Source organism: Lepidochelys kempii, chromosome 9 (assembly GCF_965140265.1).
Source record: "Lepidochelys kempii isolate rLepKem1 chromosome 9, rLepKem1.hap2, whole genome shotgun sequence".
NCBI classification, from domain to species: Eukaryota; Metazoa; Chordata; order Testudines; family Cheloniidae; genus Lepidochelys; species Lepidochelys kempii.
Window position 1 is genome coordinate 34,412,916 of NC_133264.1, and position 27,688 is coordinate 34,440,603.

The 27,688-nt window shown below is 38.5% G+C and overlaps 2 protein-coding genes across 14 annotated transcripts in view; one reads left to right on the forward strand and one right to left on the reverse strand.

Moving 5' to 3' along the window:
• Positions 1 to 6,482, forward strand: part of SPHKAP (SPHK1 interactor, AKAP domain containing) — a 106,629-nt gene extending 100,147 nt beyond the window's left edge. For 9 of the 11 annotated variants that reach the window (XM_073359839.1, XM_073359848.1, XM_073359850.1 and 6 more), the window contains 3 exons: positions 1,422 to 1,474; positions 1,554 to 1,753; positions 4,249 to 6,482. In XM_073359839.1, coding sequence (XP_073215940.1) covers positions 1,422 to 1,474; positions 1,554 to 1,753; positions 4,249 to 4,392 — 397 coding nt within the window. In that variant the 3' untranslated portion in view covers positions 4,393 to 6,482. The remainder of the gene's footprint in view (positions 1 to 1,421; positions 1,475 to 1,553; positions 1,754 to 4,248) is intronic. The other 2 variants (XM_073359841.1, XM_073359849.1) reach the window with 1 other exon arrangement.
• Positions 6,483 to 10,293: 3,811 nt separating this feature from the next.
• DAW1 (dynein assembly factor with WD repeats 1) overlaps positions 10,294 to 27,688 on the reverse strand; it is a 31,551-nt gene continuing 14,156 nt past the window's right edge. For 2 of the 3 annotated variants that reach the window (XM_073359863.1, XM_073359862.1), the window contains exons 7-13: positions 23,642 to 23,749; positions 22,340 to 22,446; positions 16,782 to 16,884; positions 15,006 to 15,120; positions 13,461 to 13,537; positions 11,366 to 11,528; positions 10,294 to 10,711 (exon numbers count right to left, since the gene is read on the reverse strand). In XM_073359863.1, the coding sequence (XP_073215964.1) occupies positions 10,677 to 10,711; positions 11,366 to 11,528; positions 13,461 to 13,537; positions 15,006 to 15,120; positions 16,782 to 16,884; positions 22,340 to 22,446; positions 23,642 to 23,749 (708 nt within the window). In that variant the 3' untranslated portion in view covers positions 10,294 to 10,676. The remainder of the gene's footprint in view (positions 10,712 to 11,365; positions 11,529 to 13,460; positions 13,538 to 15,005; positions 15,121 to 16,781; positions 16,885 to 22,339; positions 22,447 to 23,641; positions 23,750 to 27,688) is intronic. The other variant, XM_073359860.1, reaches the window with a different exon arrangement.

Below are 27,688 nucleotides of genomic sequence, written 5' to 3' on the forward strand. Positions count from 1 at the left end.
CAAAGTCACTGTGAGCCCCAGAAACTCCTCACAATCCACTAATGAATCACAACCCATTTTTAGATCACTGAGGATCTAGCTTCTCCTCTTGCCAAAGGTTCTGACCTTTTTGATATACACATAGGCCAATCACCTTTCTGTAGAATCGTAAATATTCTGTTTCAACTGTGGACTGAGGATGATAGCCATAATAAAACATTTATACCTTGCTGCCAGCACCATAGAGTGCTGGCTGCTGCTCACAGACACTTCAAGCTGACAGCTTTCACTTAGTTCTACAGGCACTGCATATGTAAGTGTTCTCAATCACTAGCCACCTACTGATGAATTTACCAGATGCCGGCCAAGAAACTTGAGATTCTGTGAAGACAGAGGTCAGGAAAGGCAAGAAAAGGAAGGCAATCTGTAACTACAGAAAGCAAGGATCAGACAGAGAACAGTTTGATACTGAAATAGAAGATCTAAGAAGATTTTTAATTGTAGATTCATGAATGGTGTACATATGCCAAGAACTGCCTCACATTCATGATAAACCATGCAGTGAACGCTGCCATTTTAAACTTTCCCCCATATGTAGCAGCAGCTACCAAAAAAAAAAATGTATATGATCTTGCTTCCATGTAACTTTCCATTTAAGACTGGGATTCTGCAGTCTTTTTGAGGGCGACAATAGAAGTTCTTCCAGCCAAATGCTACACATGCACAATTTCCCTTGATTAAGTACAGGATGGGATCTTATGTAAATCGAAACAGTGGATGCTATACCTCTGCAAATATCACGGGGCTGTAACTTTATTACCAGATGTACAGCCTTCTGCAATATATAGATAGGTGGGGACCTACTCTTCCAAAAGGGAGGACGCGGAGGTTCTGACACACTGAATCTGGCGTTTCCCCCCTGCTGTCTATCAGGAAAGCACAGTGGTACATATGAAATGAGGACCTCTTGATATTTTTGGAAGTTATTGAAATAACCCAATTATCAAAACAGAGCTGATATGCTAAAAAAATGACAGTTTCTGAAGATACTTGTTCATTATAGTTACATACAGCTATGGCAGGCATAAAAAGAAGGCGAGATTTAAAAAGATGCAGCATGGGTGGAACATTGTAGTATGTGGCCATGTCACAAGACTTGTAGTTTCTTATCCTAATTACACAATGGGAAACAGTAATGATACATTGATTTTCATGAAGTGTAAGGTACAAGGCACACTGCAAGCAGTATGTCATACTGGGGTGATAACATTGTGAAGCATGTACCCTGATTCACATCTCTCCCCATACTGTTTATCTTTTTTGCAACATTATAGATTAAAATTTTACATGATAAAACAAATTTGTCACCTCAACTCTAATGAAACAATGCTTTACACTGTCCCTAATATTACTAACAGGCTTTGTTGTTGTTTGTTTCTAAGTGAATTAGCAGAAGAAAAGGCTTTCCTTGAAGAAAAGCCAGAGAACATAGAGGGTAAGTTGAATGTATCAGTTGTGACATGGAAATTTGACTTGATGTAGGGCTTCTAAGGTTAATACACATAATTGCATAGCGACTGCTTTTTCAGAAAGCACTTCTGGACTATCAGAGGAAACAGCCAATTGTCAAAAAGACCTACTGGTGATAAACTTTGACCTGGAGCCAGAGTGCCCGGATGCAGAGCTACGAACCACTCTTCAATGGATAGCTGCTTCTGAACTTGGAATACCAACCATCTATTTTCAGAAAACTCAGGAAAACAGAATTGAAAAGGTAGTATTTACAGTGTAGGGTATAACATCAATGTACTTAAACCTCTGAACTGTAAATCCAAAATTTGTAATGACAACAAAAATTCTTCACAGCTAAGGTATATAGCTCAAAAGAATAATCACTTAAAATGAGACCTCCTCAAATAGAGTACAGTATACACCAGTGAAGCAGATTTCACCTATTCAGGTCAGCCATTCTGTTGCATGAAAGTGACAGCTGCATAGATCAGGACAGAGTTAACAAAAAAAGATCCTTAATGAGGATGTTCTTGGACAGTGCCAAGTGGTTACATGGAGTTTAACAAGCGCCATGCACTGTCTTAGTCTCCACTTAGGTCCCACTTAAGCCAGTTGGGGAAAATCCTGTTCCCACTGATGTCAGTGGCAATAGGAGCAGAATTTGACATGGGACACAGAGTAGTGCATAAGACTCTGCATGGATCCCATACATTGAGGTGCATTTCACTTCCAAAAACTGAAAGAGGGTCTTGTTTACCAGTGCTCCACTTGGCATTGGTCCCCTGATAGTGGCTCTACGCCAACTTTGAACCTCCCCTATTCCAGGGCCACGCTGCTTCAGCCCCAGCACGAGACCTACCTCAAACATGACTGAGCTCGTGACTAGTTGCCCAAAGATCCAAGGAGCAATTCCTGCAGATGGGAAGAGTTGGAGCACAGCTGTGTGCTGAGCCTACCTCCTTTTCCACAGCCACCCACACTCAGAGAACTTCCCCTGTGGTCAGATCCATTGGCTTTATAGACCCTTTGTGCTAGTAAAGCTGCAGGACAGTGAAGACCTGGACCCCCAGATTTCAAATATACAAGAAAATATACTTTAGTGACTAGAACTTTGATTTACTATTTATTCTGCACAATGATTAGGTTTTTTCCAAGTCTTTTTCAGACTGTTTTATAAAATCCATAACAGCCTCTCCTCTGAATAGGAGTGTTTAATTGCAACAATCAACTTTCCACAAGAGTACCTACCCCAGTTAAAACTGATAGTCCTGCAGGACTGGAGCTTTAGCTACTAATTAAACATCACTTTTGCCAGCCACATTTGTGAAGGCATAACTATCTTTAGATGGTGAAGTGAACAGATTTTAAACCCTTTCAAGTTTCATTACGGTGTTTTTCCAAAATATCAAAGCATGCAAGCTCAAAATGGCCTCCAGCACTATGGGCCCTCAGCTACATGGAGGATATTTCATATTCCAAGGGCTTCCTTACTCCCCCTTAATGATAACCACAGGATACCATTTCAGACAGTTTTTGACTGTCAAAACTGTCCGTTTCCCAGAGTCAGCTTTAAAGGTTGTATCCAGCCATCAGGTTTACAGAAATGTCAGGGTATTTAAATAAATCAATGAAAGAAAAAATATTACAGTCAATATTTTGGCATTTTAAAATAATATCTATGGGAAGATCATTTTATGTAGCAGAGCTATAGTTTGGTATTTCTTGAGTACATGCATTTGGGAATCATCAACATAATTTAAAATGCATTCAGCAGCAACCATCCAAATTGCATCTTATTTAAGAAGCAGCTGTCAGCTTTACTCATGTGCTTTTGCAAACAGTTAATTCAATTGCTAAAATGCACTAGAGAATAATGAAGTACATCCTGCCTACAAAGCTGCTCTTGGAAATCACATGCTTATTACATATAATTAAAATACATATTAAAGTTTAGGACTCAGTATGTAAATAGCAAACAGCTACACCAGCTACAGATACACAATATTTTCTTGTGTGGTTTAAAACTGGAAGATGTATAAAAAGGAGCCTAATTAGTTATTGATTGTGAAATTCAAGGAAATGAAAAGCTTTGATTTTCATTTCCAAGCCTGAAAAAAGATAGGCCAGATGCATGACATTATGAAGTCCATTATTAAAACAGGAAAACACAAAAGTGGATACAATATAGGATTTTTTTCCAACTGTTTAAGACTATAAATGAAATGTAACTAAACAAGAATACTGACTATGATAATGAAAGAGAAACGTATTTTTCCTTCAAATCTAAGATCTTCAAGTTGGATCCCTGGGGTTGTACAAGATACAGTACCTATTATTTTGATAATGGGCTGTCAATATCATGGAAGGTTGTAATTATTTATCAGGGTTAAAGATCTCACATAGCTGTAAACAGGAATAACTTCACTAATTACAGCAGAGTTGCTCTTGATTTATCTGGTGTCATTAAGAACAGAATCTGGCTCTCACAGATTATAGACTTTCAGAAATGAAATGCAAAGTTTCCAGATGTCCAAATCCATATTTTAGATGTTTCAGATCCATAGTGTATAGACAGAACCCTCGGCAGATTGCACTGCTATTGTGTATGCAGTGCCTGAAACAGTGGAGTTCTGATCCCTGGCAGGGCTGACTCAGTAATGTCCTCATACTTGGAAGAGTTATTTGCATGTATTTATTTAACAAAAGCTGGTTAAGAATACACAATGAATGAAACCCTAAATGTGCCATTTTATCTAGTTTCTAGATGTTATGCGGTTAGTTCACCAGAAGTCCTGGAAAGTGGGTGATATCTTTCATGCGGTGGTACAATACTGCAAGCTACATGAGGAAAGCAGAGAGAGGACACCTAGCCTCTTTGACTGGCTTCTCGAATTGGGATAAGAAACCTCTTAAATGTTTGGCATTTTCATTTTAATCCAGCTTAAGTGGCAGTGGTTTGTGTAATGCTCTAATTTTCAAACATCAGTGCATAAAACAAGCAGAGATATAGAAACTCTGCGGACAGTCCACACAACTGTACACTGAGCAAAGTGAAATTAAGGTGCACCATATACTGTTATATCATGTGGGGGAACTTTGACATATTGTACTTTCGGATGTACTGTATTAGGAAAGGATGGGTTTTTTGCCTTTAAAGTGAATGGATAATATGAAGGATGGATGAAAATAGGATATATTTCTATAATCAAATATTCTATTAATATCGTTTGATATTATTTCAATCAACTAAAATAGAATTATACACTAACAACATTCAGTTTTTAAAACATGAAAATTTGTACAGGTTAACTGTTAGAACACTAGTGTTTTCCAGACGGACAGCCAAATGAATGCTTAGGAGGATGTGCATCTTTAGATAAATAATATAGATATCGAAGTATTTTTTAAAATCCTCACCATGTCTAAAGGGGTTGAAGACTTTGAGCTATTAGACCTTTACAGGTAGACGATACAACAAGCTGCTGAAAATGCATTATAATTTCCGCATATGAGGCCATTTATTTCTTCTCCATAGCCTTTCACCATTCTTGTGTTTTTCTGGAGGAACTGAAATCCAGACTCTCAAATATTACTCTTTAAAAACATTCTGATTCCTTTCCATTTTAATCAGAGGCAGTTTGGACCAGTGGATAATCAGAAGATATGGGTTCAATCCCAGCTCTGACCTGCTGTGTCACCTTGGGCAAGTCACATCACCTCTGTGCCTCAGTTTCCCTATCTGTGAAAAGGGGGTGATGACAGTTACTTTCTTATGAAAGTATCTAATGCTTTAAGATCTATGGATAAAGAAAGAGCATATTATATGATTTTAGTCTAATTAAATTGATTATTAAAAAGAAAAATCAACTGAACATAGTCCTACCTGAAAAACTGATTGTATTGTCATACATATGCCTAAACTTTAATTTTGTTTTTGTTACTTACAAGAATACAAAATGAGTCTCAGCACATATAAGCATATGTTTACCTTAAGGCTACCTGCTCATTTTGGATATATATGTTTGGAATACAAATGATAGTTCATGTTATTACAGTAACATTGATATAACTACAGTAGACTGCTGTTGAGAAGAACAGTTAGTATTATATACATAATTATAAATTCTCTTGACTCTGCCAAAGAGATTGGATTTTAATTTAAAGGGGAAAAAAAGTTTATTGCAGTAAAGCTCCTATTGTTTGAATTTCACATATACTGTGATTTGCTTCTTTGAAAACACAAACATTCATTTTTTGTTTTCTCCTACACTAAATGATGTAATTGAAATTCTACCTGTATTTCCCTAAAAAAATGATTTGAAAGATCATTTATTTTCCTTATATCGGTATATGCTTCTGTATTTTTCCTGAAATAATTATCCTTTTGCACTAGATATTTTTGAAAATTTTGAAATAGTTTTAAATAAATTATGAAAAAGAGCCATACTATCAGTGTTACCACCATTAAATCCATTTCCACCCTCTCACACTCATTTGTTAGGGAAAAAATTTGTCAGTGAATCGACATCTATATCCATGTGATAAAGGTACATGGCTAACTCTACATTTACTCTACAGTATACACAAAACAGTAAAGATCACTTTACTGCCAGTATAAAGGTTGATCTACTGTATACACTAAATTTAACTGTACAGCTATTGGGCCTGTTCCTGAGAAGTGCTGAAGCTCCTATTGATGCCAGTGGAAGTTGTGGGTACTCAGCATCTCTGAGAGGCTGACTGTTAATAACGTAAGTATTGAGTGTTACAGATTGAAGGTACTTTGTTCTAATAAATGGGAAAAGGTATTTATTTTTAGACCAAATCCAGTTAGTTGTCAGTATACAAACTTTTGCTGTGCTAGAATAAATGTTTACTTACCTTACAAAGCACAACTATCATGACTGGGTTGTAACAGTGTGATGAAGTTACTTCTGTACAGTAGTTCTTTATGTTGCAAATCTAATCAGAAATAAATTTGTGTTACAGTATGTGTCCCCTTTGCCTTTCTAAAAGGTGTTGATGTGATTTTATTGCATACTGGAAATGGAAACTGTGTAATACATTTTATTTGACCAACTAAACATTATTCATGGCAATCATTTAGCCTTTCCAAATCTGCTTTTGCTGAATGCAATGTCTCAGAACAGGTCCTTACACCAAAGGCAGCGATGGAAGTTGAGGTCACTCATCACCTGAAAGGCTCATGCCCTTAGTTTTATTTATTTATGGTCTAATTTTCAAAAGGGCTGCTCTTCTCTAGCGCCCACTGACTTCAGTGGAATTTGTAGCTGCTCAGCACCTCTGAAAATCAAGCCATGGCTCGCATCTCTACTTGTAGCTCTGTTTTTAAAAAACTATGGAGTGGGTAATTAGATCTTAACAGATATCAAAAGCTAAACAGGGTCAGACTTGGCATTATATTGATGTATAATTTTGTAAGAGGATCAGATGCAATAGGAAGTGAATCAGTAATAAACTAATATCCCTGCACAGTGTGAGAAGGTGCTGTTCTGCTGGAGGTACTGTCCTGCTGATAAAACATTAACCTGTCTATACTAAGGTTATATGCAGGGTAGTTGCAGCCATGTCGGTTCCAGGATATTAGAGAGACAAGGTGGGTGAGGTAATATCTTTTATTGGACCAACTTCTGTTGGTGAGAGACACAAGCTTTCAAGCCACACAGAGGAGATCTTCTGCTCTCTTCTGTTGAGCCAGTAAAGATATTACCTCACCCACCTTGTCTAGACTAAGGTCACATAAGTCTGAAAAAGGAATGGTTAGATCCACAGAGTATGTCTAAATTCTACCCTGAAATTTCAGTTTGGTGAATAATTAGCCTCACTCCTCCAGCTCCACACAACTCTAGAGCAATGAGCTGGCAACAAACTAGCTAGCAATATTAAGATTTTAATTTAAGGTTTAAATCGTTAACAGAGGGTGAACTTAAGTAACTGTCACTAACTTGTACATTGTTTCTAACATGCTTAGAGACCCGTGTCAATGACATGTTATATTCATGTTATACCTTTAACTTCTCATTTGAGAATGGGTTCATTTTCATTCAGAGAGCTGTGGCTTTGCTGAGGTTCCAAGTTTTATTCAGATGACATGGGACCTGATCCTGAAATGCTGAGCACCTACTCCTCCATTGAAATATATGGGAGGTAAGTGCTCAGTGGGTCTCAGGATTAGGCTCAGAATAACCACAGCTACACTCTCTTTTTTGCTCAGTGCAGGAAGGATGCAAGAGCTAAAGCAGGTTCCCTATTGTCATTGGTTAAGCAGTGCAGAAATGCCCGAGCTTATTTAATTGTCACAAATGCTGCACACTCCTAATGGTCAGGTGTAAAAAAAAAAAAAATGATGCCCTTTCCCACTACTGAACAGAAAAGGAAACCCAAGGTCAGGCTTAACTGGGTTGGGAAATCAGAATGATGGGTGTGGGGCGTCCATTATCAGAAAGTGTGCTACAAAATTACAGTGAATTTTAAATGTAGTGAGCAATGATGAAATTCACCAGAAATGACCACCATATTTATTCAGTTTCAGATAATGTCAGGAGCCTACACTTTGACTGAGATCACTACAGCTCCTCAGCATGTGGCTCTGCCTAATAATTCTGCCTTACACGTACAAAGGTTTGAGGGGGAGGATGCTGAGGAAGTCTCCTTATAGCTAACTCTTCCATTCAGTCTACTGCACACCCACATAAAGAGGAGGCAGAATCTGGCCAGCACTAAGATTCAATGAAGTTTATAGTACTCTCTATATGAGTATAGTAGTAACTCCTCAATGTAAATAAGGGTGGCAGAATTAAGCACTTAATTTCTTACATGCCAGATCTTGCTGCAGCACTGGTAGTCCTAACATTTGCATGGGAATTTAATTTTCACTACTATGTAGGGTCTGCTTTTTTATGTTTAGCATCATTAGTTTCTGATAACCCATAATCTTCCTAATACATTGTACTAACATCAAAGATTGTCTTCTCACAAATCTTTGCTAAATTAACCAAGGCTGAAAACATTTTACTGTGGTTCAAGGTATGAATGATTATGATCTGCCTACAGTCAGCCTGTTAAATTCAGGATTTATTTGTTTCTGGAGAGCTAGGTTTTGCTGCAGACACAGCCTGTTTATCTTGCATGGCCTTAGTACAGGGTTGTATAACTTGCATCCAATAAAGTGAGCTGTAGCTCACGAAAGCTTATGCTTAAATAAATTTGTTAGTCTCTCAGGTACCACAAGTACTCCTTTTCTTTTTGTGGATACAGACTAACACGGCTGCTACTCTGATACCAGAGAATGACTGTTACCATGAATCATGTATTCTAGTTTTCAGAATGTCAGGGAGACTGGTCAGGGATATGATCAGAGACCATGAGAGCTATTTAATAAATAAAAATTATCTCTAGCTTAGAAGGAAAGCAGCCAGTGTAGGAAGAGATTTAATTCAAGGCAGAGCCACTACTCTGAGGCTATACTAAGCCTTTGGCAACTACCAGTGAACTCATAATGCCACTGGTTTTAATGTTTCATATATCTAGTCCTGCAGCCATTTCATAATTGGGAATAGGCCCTTAGAAAATAATTTGATTGCAGCTGTAAAGACGTTAGCATTTAGCAGGACAAATAGTTAAATGAGCCATCTGGTCTACCAGGCTAATTAAAAATGATTAATAGGAAGATAGTGTCTGCTATTTGTGAGACTCCTGCACACATACCCCCAATACACACACACCAGCTATGGAGGAAAGTGAGATAGTGGAGAAAGCCACAGGAAAGCAGCACAGAGAGAAAATATGGTTAAGTGGGTGCTCCTCCTATCCCTCCCCAAAAGGTCTGAGTGGTCCCAAAGTGACAATAACCAAGGAGCGGCACAAGAAGTTGAAGAGGGGGCGCTCACTAAATAATAAACCCATCCTTTCTCCTCTTTCTGTTCCGCACAAACTGCTTACCTACCCAGTGAACATGGAGGAGAGTTAAAGCTTTAATTCCTGCTGCATAATCCATCCACCTGCTCTGAGAGGTCAGAGCTCATCCATACAGGCTGGCAGCCAATGCTAGCCCTGATACTGTTCAGCTGCAGTGCTATGACTGGTTTGGGGTTCTGGAGGTTGAGGGGAGGCAGAGTCCGTGGTATAGCTGGATGGGGCAGCAGGGCTGTGATGCTGCTGTCCCATGAATCTCTCTCTCTCACACACACACGCATACACTTCTTTTGGACGGGGTGGGAACAAATGCATTGGCTCTGCAGTTGCTTTAAAGCTGCAGAGTCCTTGTATTGCTGGATCCTGTTTCCTTACATTACTGCCTAGTTGCATTGGAGGGGAACACATGGACATGGCTCAGTGAGATGTTATATTGTTTGGAAAATACAGACTGCAGACAGACACACACACATACCCTGATTTGATTCTGTCCCCCTCACACACAGACACACTAATGCCCTTCCCCCTTTCAGGACTTTGATTCTGCCCTCCTTACCTCTTCACAGATTCGGTTACTGGTGACTGAACTGTCCAGCTAGGTCCTAGTCTCTGCTGTTCTCCAGAGAAAGAGCAGCCCTTCTGGGCAGCTGAGGGAAGAAAGTGGCAGCCACCACCAGAGGTTCTTCATCCACCCCACCCCGACCCCCAGGTGAAGAGATGAAGGGGGGGGGAGAAGCAGGGGGGTTTAAATGCAGCATGCTCCATATTTAGTAATAGCAATGTAACTTATAAACAATGACTAATACATGTTTTCCTCAAAAAATATGCTAGTAAGAATATTGCACTACAATTAATACAACTTAGCACTTCAGTGAAACATTTTATTACATACAAAAAAGTACATGTAGTATAGAAACACACACAGGAGATGTGCAAATGATGCCCTTTACGCATTTAATAGTACCATGATGCTATTTTTTTATTACAAATGTTACATGTAAAAACAAATATGCCTATCAAAACATGCAGCTAACCTACTGTATTAGTGCTAATGATACAGATAACTAGCTGACTTCAGCAGTCCAAAGAGTCAAACCTGTCAAAGTCCAGGGAACTGCTCTACTTCAGCAAGACTGAAAACTGGCAAAGAGGGCAAAAGGAAAACAGAGTTCTGAAAGACTGCTGATTTTTGACTACTCTTATGATGTTGATCAAAGCTTCTAGCAAATTGAGCCATACCTCATCTTCAGTCAGCGCCATATCCTACAGGTGTTATCCTTGCTTCCTAGTAATAAACACATATTATGGGCCATTACTTTTGCCCCTACCATATATATTTTCCTTGTTAATTAATACTTAAATAACTAGCCTGTAGGCAGATCTGTGTAAATAGACTTCTCTTGCCTGTGTCTGTAAAGAGATACTAGAGCCATTCTGCAGCTGCAGTACTCTGTATGGCTGCTGCCCTCCTGCCCCCCCATGTGTGGAGTTCAGAAAGTGGGTCCAAGCAGCTGTGGATCCACTGTTCGTGCTTGATCCTTTCACAAGACCCCCTCTGTTCTAAAGTGGATGGAGCTTGCACAGAAAACAGCTCCAGAGGCACAGACAGTTCAATCCCATTGCAGAGGCTCTCTGCATCCTGCCCATCTCCTATCCCCTCACAGTGCATGCAGTATGTGAACTGGACTGGGTCAGCTGTTTTGTAGATAGTACATCCCATGGAAAAGGTAGCAGGGTTTAGCCTAAAGCTTTGTCCATGCCTACATTCAAATTTGATCATAGCAGTATGAAATTGAGCCACAGTTCTTAAGTGCATTTCTCTTTCTACCTTGGCTATGTGTTGGAAGTCACTGGTGCTCTCAACATGTGTGAGATGGTCCAAGTACATTTTTTAAGTTTCAAAATATAAAACTGTATAAAAAAAATCCCAGAAAATTACCTGTAATGATTATATCGCCTTTGTAATTGAAAGCACATGAGAATATTTCATCAGTGTGTCCCTCTAATATTTGAATGCATTGTCCTGTATGAGGGTCCCAAAGTCGAGCTGTTTTGTCAGAGCTGGCTGTTAGGATACGACTACCTTGAGAATTGAAGCAGATCTTTAAAACAATGACAAGAAAAGTGACACCAGTTAGCATTCCAGCCTATATAATTGGAAGAGAAAGCATGATTCAGTGGTTAGCACTTACAACCAGGAGCCAGCAACTCCAGAGTTCAATTCCTAATATAAAATTAAGGCACAATCCAGCAACTGGATCCATACAGGCAGACCCTTGCCTCTGGGGCTGCGTGTGCAGTTGCAAGGTCCATCCACATTGAGACAATTACAGGATCAGGGACCCTGGATAATAACTCCCCAATTGCTCTGACATTATACGCATGTTATTTACATACTGTAGCTTTCACTGTATGTATATTTGAGAGTGTTTTATGTGAAATGAGGTAATTCCCCATAATAGTTTAACTCCCATTAAAGGCCACTTACTTTACATTGCCAGGTTTGCATACATTTTTAACTCCTCATATATAGTTTAAGGAGCATAACCTCACTATATTGGGTTTATTACACAATTTAAAATGTCATCACACAGATTTGTGAATTATTGACTGGTAACAGTGCCCAACATATCCTGCCTCTTCTCCCCCACCCTGAAAAAAATGAACCTGCAAAACAACAGACTCCCCAAATTATCACATCGTTCCATCTGATATACGTAAAGACAGAGCACCATTCAGTATGTCCAAAAGGCAAATTCTGGCTCCCAGGTAGGGAAGCTAGTTCCAGAATTAGGGCTCTTGATGGAGAATGCCCTGCCAATGGCCCCTTCTCTTTTAAACCTGAAAGAACGAAGTATTGCATAGAACATTGTAGGTAAAGTAAGGTTATCCCTTCTGAATCTAACTTTCTCTCGCTACAGAATTTTAATAATCAAATGAATGTAGGGAAACAGTGTAGCAGAGCAGTCTGCACCTTTAAGGTTCTATAGAGCAAGGGAGCAGAAAATCCTGGCCTAAGGAGAAGCCCAGCAGCCAACTGATCCAACTAATGATTGGTTCTGATTCCCAGACGGAAGACATAAGTGAGGATCTAGGTCTGTAAGAGGAGGAGGGCCAGGAGATACAAACACTTCCCTGAGCAACAGGGCAGGTAAGCCGTGTGGTCACCCGGAGAGTAAGAGAGAACTGGGAACCTTAAAGTAGTAGATGGTAGAGGACTCTGCAATATTGGTCCAGGTCAGGACTATTACTTGTTCATATTTTTGTTTTTGTGTAAGAGAAGAATAAAAGCACCTGTTCTGAAGGCTAAAAACAGAATTGGGTGTGGCCGATTGTTTTGTCCCCAAGCTGCTGGACAGACCCACCAAACTACAAACAGCAAGGCTTCATTTTTTTGCCAAGAACTAGCCTAGCTCCTAAAAAGTTAATATTTCAAGCTTGGAAATCACCAATCAATTACAGCATCATGGGCCTGCATGCTAGTTTGGGTGTTCACATAAATCATGAAATAATGATCCACTTGAATGACAAGCAGGAAGAATTGCAATAATTAAACAACAATATTTGCCTTTAGGGTAAAATTTCAAAAGCACCTAAGTCAATTAGGAGCCTTGGTTCTATTTTCAAAATTGACTTGGGCACCTGACTTTCAAAGAGGCACAGCCTTCTACGTGAATATGTTCTTTTGAAAATGGATCTTAGGCACTTGGAAAATTTTACCCTTAGTGTGTTTCACCTTAGAGACATGGGCCTCCACCCCAGCTGCACAGAGGAACAAAACAGAGTAAGAAGGTGTTCAAAGGCCCCTAATTTGGTAAAAGCAGGGAAGCAGCTTGTCTGAGCCATGCTCCCCATCCCAACAGGAGGCTGGAAAGTCTTGGAATACAGCATCCTAAGTAAGCACTCACCAATGGGCTATAAAAATCCATGCTTACATTTAATTTTGAAACTTATGCCAATATGTAATAATTGCTGGTAAGCATGATGTCACTTAGAAATAAAAAAGAGCAGGCAGAAACCACCACACAACTCACCTTAGAAATTTCACCTTCATGACCTTCCAGCTTTGCAATGCATTTTTTGGTTTCAGCATTGTAAACTCTTGCTGATCCTGTATTAGAACAAAAGTCATATGTGACTGTTTTGCTTAAGTCTATATATAAAGTGTGCACATTCATTGGTAATAAGGACCTCAGCCTGGACGCACGGAAGTCAATGGAAGTTTTGCCACTGACTTCAGTGGAAGCAGAAAAAAGTCCTGTATTAGGAATAACTAAGTTAAGGCCTGATTCTTCAAATACAAACATGAGTAACTTTTCTCACACAAGGAAACCCACAGACTCACATGCTGGTTTTCAGGATTGGTCCAGGCAGTGGTTGCCTGTAAAAAGTCATGATTTGCCAACATTTAAGTACATGGTGATATTTGAAATCACCACAGGTTTCCCTTATACATAAAGTAGGCCAGGAAAGATCTGTGATATGGTAGGAAAATATTGACTTTTTAATGGCTTCCACTGTATAATCTCTGAATATACACTCACAATTTGTATAAAACCTTTGCACTTTTGTGTAATCAAATATTGCATGTTTGCTAGTGTTTTGTCCAATCTAGTAAGTGTCCCAAGTGATTGGGCTTCTGTAGGCCTACACTGTCAGTCATAAATTACATTATTTTACTTCCTAACATAGGAACTACCCAAACCAGATCAGACCAGTGGTCTGATATCCTGCCCTGATGGTGGTTGGTACCAAACGCTTCAAAGGAAGATGTAAAACACATACATAATGAATAAACATGCAATAACATATAGCATCATTAATATGTGCTAATATTGAAACAAAAAACAAAGGGGCTGTAATATAGAAAACTATTTATTTTGACTAATGAGAATTAAGAACTATGCAGAACACCTGAAATGCTATAATCTGCAGATGCAGCCTAAATGAGAGAGAGAAAAATCTGTGGCTATTTAAAGGTAATCAAGAGACAATTTTATTATCAAGGTAGCTAATGTGCAATCTGCTGAACACAATCATAAAACTTAATTGCTTATTTCACCCCCTCATTGTTATGTATTTTCATTACATATTAGGAAGCCATAGTAATAGTTTAATTTTTAAGCATCTAACTAGTTTTCTGTTTAAGCCCAAATTTGAGCCACTCAGACCTAACTTCATCCAAAAGCTATTTTCTCCCTGCAGTCTCTCATGCACTTTCAACCACAAGAGAATTTATTTCCCCAGAAAGCTTGAGGTTAACTGGACAAGGCATCTTGAAGAAGATGAAAGTCTGAAAAATGAGAGAATTTTAACTTTGGGAGAAATCTTTTATATATATATATTATATATACACACACACACACACAGAGATTCTCTCTTTCTCTCTAGATACCTTAAATACATCTTGATCTGGATATTCTAGCCCAGATTTTCTGGGTTTGGCCTAGCGGCACCCAGCACACAACCAGAGCAGAAGGGAAAATACTGTTTATGCTACCACTGCATTCTTCTGCTCTAACATTCACTCAGCTGCCAGTATATGAAAACAAAGTGCTAGCCCCGATCAATTCACCTACCATCAGCTGAGGAAGTTGCAATACGCTGGCCAGTATAATCAAAACACACATCTAATACTTCATCATCATGACCTGTTAAAGTTGCCACACGTATCCCGGTCACAGCATTCCACAGCTGCATGTGGATAAAAAGCAAGAAATAAAACCCTATCCAAGTAATTACAGGCAATCATAAGCAATCTTACTATTTATTTTGACTTGAGTTGCTGGATGTGTATATAGTCAGTCAATCAGTATCGTGACTGACTACATACAAATCATATATGCACTGATTTAGTGCATAACAGAATGTAATACCTTAATAAATGTATTATTGCATGACTACCCTGGATTTAAACCAGTGGAGAGGAAATGTATTTGCTTAGCCAGTGTAATGCACAGGAAATGTTGCATGTCTGATACATTTTGTGCTTCATTTCTACTAGTTTAATGTGATATCACTTAAGCAGAATTCTCTATTGAAATCAATAGGGAGGTTCCTGCTTACAAATTGATATAAGTGTCACTACCATAGTCAAATCTTTACTGAATGATATGTACTAATTAAATAATGTGTCATTTACAAAAAGTGCATTCTTACACCAAGGACCTGTGAGTAAGCTTCAGTGAAAGTTCACTGAATTCCAAAAACTGGTGGAAAAAATGAGAGAGAGAATCCATATGTGAGGAAAGAACCAATTTTCATCTGAAATGCTATAATTTGCATATGCAACCTTAAAGAGAGACAGAAAATATGTGGCTATTTACAGCTAATCAAGAGAATTTTATTATCAAGGTAGCTAATGTGCAATCTGCTGAACACAATGTGCAGGATCTGGTAGTGAATCTAACCAAATTAGTTCACTTCTGCACCTAGCGCATGTGCTCCTCTCAGGAAGTAAAAAGGCTCTCAACAGTCAGATAGAATGGCAGGCTTTTGATAATACTGCCCTAGCTATTTTTTGTATTCCTGTTTTAATACAGCCTGTACTAAAATCCCTGTTCATTTTAGTTCTGTGTTCAGTATGGGACAAACCATGAACCTACACAAAAAAATCCACTTGGGACAAGAAAGCTCCAGGAGATTTTCCTGTGGAGTTTCTTTCAACTTCTGCCAGGGTGCAAGTTTTCCTATCACAAAAGAAGCAGGTGGGTTGGCACCCAGATCACATGGATTTGATCTATCAGAGGCCATATCTCTCCACCCTGCCTCTTATGCCTCCCTCTTAATTATCAGCATGACTTCCTCTTCTCCTAGTAGCAGCTGACCCTTAAGAAGTGATACAGCCTTATTCCCATATTACAGATGGGAGAACTATGGCACAGAAAGTTTAAGACCAACATGATGTTCAGAGTTGTGGTTACTCATCCCCTCCAAAAGTCAGGCCACTGATTTCTAAAATTTGGCACTGAAAATCACAGGCACTCATTACTAGAGGCCAGTTTTGAAAATCTGTCCCTTAGTGACTTGCCCAAGGACACCAATGAAGTTGGAGCCAGAAGCAGAGAACAGCTCTCCTGAGTAACAGTCCAGGGCCTCAACCACAAGACAGTATTTTCTCTTTTTATCAAACAAATTAGAGGAAATTAGCTGTAATGGAGCATCAAGTCCTGCCTTCCAGTTTAGCTATACTGGGTGACTGCTACAAACCAGCCATCAGTTAAAAGGTTCATTATACAAAATGGATTCTAAATAAGTTACAAAGATTGTGTCCTAAATGAAATCTTACAGTGAATTATTTGTTGTGTAACAGACAGACTATACAGGTGGTTTTTGTAGAGATCCAATGATCTTACCATGCATGTTTTGTCCATTGATCCAGTAACAATTAGAGAGCAGTCCCAGTTGAATTGTGCACTACTAATCTCTGCCCGATGACCTATTAAAATATGCAACTTCCTACCAAAAGAAAATTAAAATTCATATTTGTGCATTTGCATCAAAACTGAGATAGGTATAAAGGTATACGTTTATAAGTATGCTAGAATGATAGTATAGTTAATGGGCCAAATCCTTTCTGCCTCATCCACTAGTTATCGAAGTTCCTGGTGTTAGGCGAGCAGGGTTTGGCTGACTTTGTCTAAAACAGAGTGAGGCTGGTTCAGCATTCTAGTGGCACATCAGCTCTCATTTCTGTTCTCCTATACCAAAAGTGGCTAGGAGTACTGTAGAAAGAAGTCCCATTTGTACTACTTTCTCCTTTAAAAAAATATTTGACATGAATTTAAATTGTAGCGGACTGGCAACACTAATGAAGTCTTCTATTCATTCACAGTGCAAATAGATCCCAGACAGAAATAGAGCAAGTTTCTCCTCACTGCTCTGCCAACATGTCCCATCAATGACCTTGAAAGAAGTAGCTCTGCAAGACCCCAAGTCAGCAAGGAACTTAAACAGATGCTTAACTTTAAGCACTTCTTTAAGTGCCATTGAAGTCAACAGGACTTAAGGGAGTGCATAAAAGTTAAGAATGTGTTTAAGTACTTGATGAATTGGGACCAAATTGATAGATTTCAAACTGTGAATAAATCTGAGCTGCTCTGTTGAGCCTACCAATAAGGGAAACATTTAGTGAAATGGATATGTCTGTTATAAATTCAAGTGTAACCCACTGGCTCATTTCACAATGGACACATCATAGTTACACTTTTTGATCACTTGTAGCCAGGGCTGGATTCCAGCCGGTGACCTAATGGTAAAGGACTCCATGTCCCATCACCAGTCTTCTGAGTCGTTAAGGTTCTCTGTTTATGTCATTCTCTAATATGCTCTGGTTCAATAAATGTGCTTCAGAAGAAAGGTCACATCAAGAGTTAAGGGATTCTTTGAGAATCCCCTGGACAAAAAAAAATAGGGGTAGGTTTTTGTGTTTTAAAATGTTTGATAAAAATAGCTGTAATGTTTAGAATATACAGTATTGTGAAAGGAACACAATGTAATCATGTAAATACATTTAGTACGGTCACCATCACTTTCATATCTCCAAAAATCATTTTTAAAATAATGTTTCAGATTCACCATAGTAAATAGCTGATTTATTAATATATATTTTAATTAACAAAATAAATATAAATCTCTGCAGATGACATTCCCAAAGAAGGAAACAAAAATCTACAAAAACCAAAAGCCATTCTAATACCAAAATGTGCACAACCATGGTCCCAATTGTAAACAAAACTCCTGTTTAAATCATTCTTAGTTTTGCCAGTGTTATTAGTGCAAGATCAGGTTCTATATAACACACTCCAAATACTAGTGGGGACTCCACTGTATTTAGACCCTGTTTTGACTAAAAGGACAACCATTATAGTGATCCAGAACATGTTAAGTGCAGCATTCATTATTTAAGACAATGTATAAAATTGGCAACACGAGTTATCTGTTAAACTTCTTCAGACAGCTTTGATAAACTGAGCTGAGTAATTAGTCATCAATGCCCATTCTAGATTAATGGAGAGCTATAAAATACTGAGTGCTGGAAGAGATTTATTGATAAATATATTAGAGGGACTGTAAATTAGGGGATATATCACATTATTGTTAATAGAAAACAGCTACAGGTTTAACAATTAATCAAGTTAATGACCAGACAAGCAACAAAATGAAACTAAGTAATTCAGAATACTCATTTTTTTAAAAATGATTAGACAAGAAAGAGAGAGGCCTCTATTATTGTATACACTAAATGAAAGGTTCAAAAAAGCAAATCTTCTGAGTAACTGAATCCAATTTTGTTTACTGTAACAAAAGAAACCTATTACATTGGTGTTCCTTTAACAGATTACTCTATTTATTTCCTAATTATGTGTTTCCAGTTCTGTTGTGATGATGTTGACCTCTTTACAATAACTAAATTGTGGGGAGTACTTTGGTTTTGTGAACATATTATTTGGCCATTTGTACTATTGTCATTTTGTTATGCAGCACCCAAAATCCCCAATCAGGATCAAGGTGTCTCTTTACAAACACAGAGGAAGAATGGTCGTTGCTTCAAACTTTTGTATACGTAGCCAGATGGGACGGACATGTAATACATCAATATACTGGATGCTTAAATAGCAGAATATTTGAACATATTTCACATAAACTGTGATTTGTCAACAATTCAATTAGGAAAAAATCTATATAATAATCAGAGTTGGGGAAATACCATGAAAAAATTTTCATTCAAATTTCATTTTTGCCCATTTTGTGCTCACCTTCCATGAACTTTAGAGCCACATTTACTGGCACAAATGCTCATGGACAGTTAATTTTAAGCTTGGATGCTCAAGTATTCACAACAGAAATGGTATCTTTTGTATGATGGGACACTGACTATTAACATAGCAGTTGCACAATGATTTCATAGTCCCTCACCAAACTCAAATTATAGGCAGTTAAATGAGCCAGACAAGGTTCTAACTGCACCATTCTCAGCTACAGCTAGAGCTGGTGGAAATTTTTTTCATTGAAACTCTATGAAAAATGGGTTTACATTTTTTCCACAGAAAAATAAAAACCAAATTTTTTCAGTAAAAATCTTTAAGTTTTGGTAAAAATTTTCATGACAGAAAAAAATTTGTCAGAAAACTGAAAATATTCATAGGAAAATTTAAAAAAAACAAAAACAAACCACACACACAAAGTTTTGAAATTTCCCACAAAAAATATTTGGCATTTTTCAACTGGCTCTAACTAGGACAATGCACACAAGTACATTTGTGTGACTATGATGAGAGAAAAATGTAATTAAATTAAAATTTTGATTTTTTTTCTAGGAATCTGCCCATGGAAAAAGGTCTCTGGGGACCAAAGTTAAAGGTTTAACATTTTCTAAAACTTCCCTAATCCTGTTTATCTGCTATGTCTCCTTTAGGGATTCAACATGCTAGTACCGTCTTCAAATTTTCCTCAGGATGATAAAGTATGCCCATCTAGTCAGATAGCAGAAACAATACCATGCAATATTGGGACCAATCACAACTAGCCAGAACAACTGAAATTTAGAATTATCAAATACAGCATATCGTCATCATGATCCCTACAACAAAAACCAAACCCCACAAAAAATTCAGAGTATATTCAAATAAAATAGCCTTGAGGAAAATGTGATCTATTTATGAATATTCCTCAAGCACAAAGAAAGGCAAAATTAGTTGAGTTCATTATTCATGGTTAAATTATTAGCTCAGCTCTAACAGTACTCTAAATGTGTGCGTCTGTCCTCCTTTAATAGCATACATATGCATCACTGCCCTCTAACAGATAAGATACCAGACCTAGACAGGAGGGCATGACTATATTGCCCTCTAGTGACTGCAGCCCACACAAAATAAACTAGATTACCACTGCTGCTCCTAATAATACTACATGCTCTACTGAACACTGCCAGCTACAGCGAACACCTCTAAAAAGACTAAAGCCTATGTGATCATGCCACTCTCCGGTGCTTGCAGCATTCATAGGAGACAAGTCAAATCACTGGTGAATGTTTCACCAGTTACCACTAGCCTAATGACAAGTTATATATCAGTCACTTCTTAGCAGTTTTACTGAGCAGGTTCAACTCCACTTCTGTAGCTGCTTTTTGCTGATGTTATTCCACTGAGATCAATAATTAATGTTAATAATTACTCTGATACATCCAGTGGGACTGCATGTGTTTCAGAGACATGAGAATAAGCTCACAAGTGACTTATATCCTGGGGAAATTTTTCAAGCATATCAGACTAAAAAAAATCCATTTAACTTTCACATTTTTTAATTCTTTCCACACTAATTACCAAAACTACTGATGTTTAAATAAGAGCTTCCTCCTTCACAGTCCATCTCCTGCTATTTGATCCTGAAGTGAAGTCACAATGCTGAATCTGTAACACCTCAATCATTTCTGCGGAAAAAGAATGCAACATTAAAAAACTAAGACTTTGACTTCACTACAGGATCAAACAAGAAGAAGCTGGAAGAAAGAGCTGTTCAAAAACAAATATCTGCAACAACAAACTGAACGCAATAACATTACTGTCAAAGGGCCCAATCTGGTGAGGTGCTAAGTGCCTCTGAGCCTGAGGCACTGACTCTCAACTCTTACTATTGGGAGCAGAGGGTGCTTTCCATGATCAGGCCTTAAATGACCTAGTATATGCATATTATTTTTTCTCGCAGAAGAGATGATATGGTCTTCGTGGTCTTGATGTTACATCATCATGTTTCGCAAAAAGAAAAGGAGTACTTGTGGCACCTTAGAAACCAACCAATTTATTTGAGCATAAGTTTTCGTGAGCTACAGCTCACTTCATCGGATGCATTGGTTAGGAATGCATCCGATGAAGTGAATGGTAGCTCATGAAAGCTTATGCTCAAATAAATCGGTTAGTCTCCAAGGTGCTATAAGTACTCCTTTTCTTTTTGCGAATACAGACTAACATGGCTGTTACCCTGAAACCTATCATCATGTTTGTTATTTCAACTGTATCCATGTGATGTATGCATTCACCCTTCATTTTAATAATTCCAAAGCATACTAATTTTATAGATATTCCATCTAACTTCATGGAGAGAGAAATCTTCCATGAAAATGGAATGGAATGTTTACCTTAACAAAAAGCCACCTGTATCAGTAATCTGGACAACTGGTTCATAATATTATTTATACTGAGTCCTCAGCTCAAAAAACAAGAGGACCTGGGAGAACAATATTAACAAGCCAGTATTCAGCCATTCACATTTAAATTACACAAATACTTTAGCCATTATTAAATGAAGAAGTGACCCTTCTTACTGGTATGATAATCTTAAAATCTTGAACTCTGTAGTTAGAAGGCCAAATTCTCCTCTCACTGAACTGACCTTGAAAGTCAATAGATTTACGCTGATGTAAAACCAGAGTGAGAAGAAAATCACACTCTATATTTATGAAGGAGAAACTGGCAAGATTGACTGCTCATAATTTAACATGCCCTAAAAACACCTTTCCTTTTTAGAACTGTCTCTTGCTTCTATAAAAATGTAGCAATTCCCCAAACCAAGTGCTTCAACACAGATTACATCTTTCTGGTTGGATGATTCATTAATAACAAAATATAGGGCCCTTTTACTCAGCCTGCATGGCTCAGTTCTTGCGAGCAGGTGGAGTTTTAAAAAATATAAGCCTCTTTTACACTAACGCATTTGGAGAGCCAGTTTTTTTGCATATTTCAGTACCCTGGCTACTCAGAGCAAAGGTCACAGGAGAAACAAAGTAAAGATGAGGTCAGGTGTGCCCAAAACCAAAGCCCAATTGGAAAGTCTAGAATTTGTAGGCCTTGACAGTCCCCTTTAAGATGTCTAAAAAACACACAATACAAAAACAACCTTATGAGTGCTTTAGTACCTGCCAGTGCCAACATCCCACACTGCAACTGTGTGGTCAAAGGAGCCAGTGATGATCCTATCTCCTGTAGTATTAAATGACAATGCAATAATTTCTGCTGAGTGCCCCTAAGAGAATATTAACAAAAAGGTACTTCAGAATATAAATGATACATTTAGGTCCAATACCTAATTTGTACAGTAGGAATACAAAATCACAGAAGTGATTGTTTCCATTAGGCCATATAGTCCACCTCCCTGACAAAGTAGTAAATTTTCTTGTTTCTTGCATAACTTTGACTATTCCACAGTATAATCTCACTGCCCATATTACAACAGCATTTAATATCATATGCCACTTAAGTACTAGCAAATAGAACACTGGGAACAATCCTGCAACGACAAGGAGAATGAATTAGAATTGTGATCTAATAGGTCTTTTTCATATCAGATTTCTGCGGAACAGTAGTTATTCACCATTAAATGAGAGGATGCTTTTATTACAATAAACTAAGAGCCAAATTGTCACTGCCCCTTGTGTGTATGCATGAGAGAAAAGGCATACGGAGCCTCCTGCTCACAGGCCAAGGACAATTGCAGTCTCTTCTGCTCCCTCCCTAGGTTCCCCCACCCTGACGCATGCAGAGGTAGAGAAGGGTGAGGAGGAGAATGTCCCTTGTCTACTCCATGGGCCAGGAACACCAAAGGAGACAACCTGTGCGCTGCCCCTTACTTAGTCTTTGTGAAAGGGATAAGGATGTGACTTTAAACATTTAGGCAGAAATATTTAAACAGTGAAATCCTAGCAAGCCAAATACAGAGAATAGAAATTGCACTCTAGATGCACTTGGTGACTTGACTGAATTCTCTATATACACACATCATGCAGAAAATGAATGATGCAGCTAAAAGGAACATTTATAGCTATAATACTAGGCATTAACATTTTTGAAGTTACTTTATATTAGCTCTCAGAGTTGTAATTGTATTAGCACAGGAATTACAGTTCAGTACTTATAATGATAAACCACGTTAATGAGAGCAGCAATATTTTTGGGCCTAGGACAGTAGTGACATTGAATTGGAAAAGTCTGACATTTGATTAAAGTGGGTTTTATGATTTTAATAAAGTAGCATAGCTTTCTTAATCCCTTTATGTTTTCTTAATCAATTATTTAACTTCAGTCACTAAGTGACTCAGCTAGTAATAGAAATTCTTTGTCTGAAATGGATGATTAAGAAGTCTACTTATACCCACATCTTACTCAGTTAGGAACTACAAAAGCACCAAACACCTTCAGAGCAATAAAGAATGCAAACATACAGTTAACATGACCACTTCCTCTCCATTCTGGATATCCCATAGTTTGGCTGTCGTATCCATACTTCCAGTTGCTATCAGAGTGCTTTGAAGATTAAATGATAAACAAACCTGTAACACAAACATTGGGAAACAATAAGCTTCCTATGATTTTTTTTTAAAACTAACTCGGATCAGGGTCAGTATTTGAAAATACAGCAATAATACAATTTAACAGTTTGTGACCTACAAATACAGTCATGGCACTTGAATAATGTGACAGCTGCAGTGCCTTCTAGAGATTTTGTTAGAGAAGCAACAAATCCTTACCACACAAGCTTTGGAGGACAGCTTATTGGACTAACTAACTAGTTGCTTTAAAAACGATTGTGTGTGTTAGAAAAGGCTTATTGGAACATATGTTAACCCTATTATCAAACAGCCTTTTTTACATACAGCCTCATTTTTATCACAGGTATATATTTGAGCAAAAATGCAACAAAGTCCCCAACTCAGTCCTCACATTTGACTGATGTAGCCAGCTTCCAGTCCTCAGTAACTATATGATATGGTTGTTCTCCTAATGAGGAACACAAATGTCTTTGGAAAAAGGAAAACATTTGCTGGGAACTTAGTTGCATTTTCAATTATGATATTCCATTTTTCATTATTGAACAAATCTACATAGCATAGACCTGTGGCAGCAGTCTATGTGTAATAAACATCTACTCTTTCAGAAATTATTGACGATTATGGGCCTGATGTTGAGAAACACCATCTGATTTTGTAGGTATAATTCCTATCAGTTATTTGCAGGTACAATTCATAGCACTCTGGGCCTGATCCAACTACCACTGAAGTCAGTGGAAACTGATCAAGCCCTAAGACCTATAATTACCTGATTTGTAGGCACAAAACTGGTAAAGACAGAGTTGAGACCCTTTTAAAAATCAGGTAGTTCATGTTAAGAGAAATAATTTCAAAATGCTCAGAGAACAAACAAATCACTACAAGACATACCAATGCTACTGTACACTGATGCAAAGCAGCAACTTCTCAGGCCCAGTTTTCACTTTTGCAACTTACAAATTAAACTGCTGCACCTACAATGCACACGCACAGTTTCTATAATTTTTTTACTCTATTGAATGACAAATCAAAAGGCAATTTTTATAGAAAAATATAATCTGAGTGTTTCAGTGGGGTGTTCTAGTACATATAATTTTACAAGCCAAATGTAAGAATCAAAAAGAAAAATCATGCTCCAGAAAAACAAGGGTATTGTTTCAAAAATGTAAACAAATTATATGAGAAATCATAACTGAAATTTTCTAACATGTAATCAGGTAAAAATATCAAATTTTAAATAGTCAAAAATAATTCTTAACATTTGGAAAAGAGGGAAACTGTAACCAGTTAGAGACAGAAAATAAATTATTTTAATTATACTCTGCTAATTGGATATAAAGAGTTTTGTTCTATTCCTTGATGGTATGCCTTTTTGTATATGCTCAAATAGTTTGATCAATATGGGTCAGTGCAGGAGAAAATTAGCCTCTATTTTTGCTAGTTCATGGAGGCTTTACAGACCTCCCAGAATACACAGCTATACTTGAATACACAGCTATACTTGCACTGAATTCAAAGGCGTAAGAAATGCTCTCCAGTGGGAGGCATAACAGACATCAATCAGTGTATTCATGATATGTGATACTTCAGTTCACTGAAATAATGGGACAAAAGAGGCAAACATTCATTCAGACAGGAATGATGTTAAAAGGCCATGTAGAACAAAGAGAGAATAGGTTCTTAGGCCAAGCAGGAGCTGATCTGTCTGTCCACTAGGATATTGATATAAGCTAGAGTCATGGGAGAGAGGGATTGAAGAGCAACAGGACCAGAACAGACAACAGCAGAGTGCAAGAGAAGATGGAAAAAATGTACTGTACAGAAAATGAATGGTGTAAAGAATGTGAATCAGAAACTTCTGTTCTCCCTGTCTCATAAAGAAGAGACATTCAAAGAAACTGAAAAGAGCCAAATTCAAAACTGATATAAATAATTACTTTCACACAATTCATAATCAGACTGAAACTCATTGCCACAGGTTGTTGAAGCCAAGAATTTAGCGAGATTCCAAAAGCAATGGGCCATGTACATAGATATCGAGAATATCCCCCAAAATTATAGTAGTAACTATATGTAACCCCCAAGGAGACTACCTAGATTCCTGGGGCTCTGTCTGCTGGCAGCTCAGGGAAAGGCACACTGTCCCTGGTAAGGAGGGGAGCCATGGCAAACTCAGAGTCTGCCTGGCAACCAATAGGAAGTGAGATGCCCCTCCCAAGGAAAGGGGAGAAGCCATTTTTGAGTGAGTCTGGAGCCGGCAAGGGCAGGACTGGCTGTGTGGGGAGCTGGTGAGTCCGAGGCCTGCATACAGGGTTCCCCCTGAAAACTGGCCTTTAGGGACCTGAAAGCAAGATCCCTCAGCTGGGCTTTTCCTTCTCTACTGACGATTCCCAGTTTGTAAAGTTTTGCTGGGAAACTTCCCCAGCCAGGCTGAGTTAGCCCTCCAGCTCCCTAGGTGAGACCAGTCACTGCATGGTCAGCTCTGCTCTGTCTGCTAGTCCAGGGCTGCTGCCTGCTGTGTGTGTATCTGGACGCTGGGCTAGGAAACTACAGTCTGGATTTTAGTAGAGTTGTGTAATCTGCACCTTGAGCCCTGCACCCCTTTGTGGTGAGGGGAAATCCTGGGACCGAAGCAGCCTGATTCCTGCCTGAAGAGGATCCCGCCAGCAGAGATCAGCCCCTCTGTAGTGACTGAGGAGTCCAGAGTCATCTCTGAACCTGAGGATCATACATGGAGTTTGTGAGGGCACTATCTTTTAGTTAGTCAGTCAGGGAATTTGTTTTGGGGACTCCCAATTCCCTGAACCTTGTCCTCAAGCCAGGGAATAAGGGTTTGGGGATTTTATAACCTGCTGCATATTAAACCTGTGGAGGGATTTACCACCTTCTCCCACTTGTGAGACCTTTGGGCTGTACTGAACCCAATCAGCCACACTGCTAAACCACTGCAGAGAAAAAGTTTGTTGGGGCCCTTGATGACCTATGACCACAAAGTACGCATACCAACGGGACACTAATCTTACATTTGCTACATTAGATCCTGTGACTGGGGAAAGTAACAGGTATTATCAGTGTGTGCACCGGTGACCCTAAAAATAGTGTTTTACCCTGTTATGTATATTTGTCTCCTGTTTAATATAATTATTGTGTTGAATATATTGTATGTGTTTGTGTTATTTCTTGGAAGTCTCCAATTATCTGGCAAGTAAGTGGGGATTACCCTGTTAGAGTTTTCTTCCCAAGCTGCCCTGATGACCCTGCCAGGAAGGAGCGAGGGAGGTGCAAATAAATTCATAGAAAAAAATAAAGAAGATACACTGAGTGGGTGGCGGGATCCAGAAGAACCCAGACCTGCCCATCAAAACCTAAGCAGATTGGCATTAAAGAAGGTAACCAGGTAGAGAGGGGGCACTACAAATATTTAAAAAAAAAAGAGTTTCAGGTTGGCTTTAGCCAACCTTTACATAATAGGGGTTAAGAGGAGATTCCCCTGGGAGCCAGATTATCCCACTACATATTGCTGGGTTTCCTGCATCTTCCTCTTAAGCAACTGGCACTGGCCACTGCTGGAGATAGGATACTGAACTAGATAAACCATAAACCTGATCCAGTATGGTAATTCCTATGTTCCTAAGAGATGGGTGCTCCTTTGGTTTAGCTCTGTACACTGCAAGCTGTCCCATAAATCCCCAGCATACATAAGTGGATTCTCTTTGGATCCAGTTCTCCCATACAGTCAGTGCCTCAAGACACCCACAGCTTGCATAGAGAGAAAGGCTACTTACACACTGTGTTGAATAGGGAGAGAGTTAACATTGTTAATTACAAAGATCTAGATGCAGGTTTTTAAAATAGTAGAGTTTTAGCATCATGGGAGTTTGAATACAAGAGCAGAAGCTCTCCCACCTCACCCTAGTAAAGACACACCATTATGAGACCATC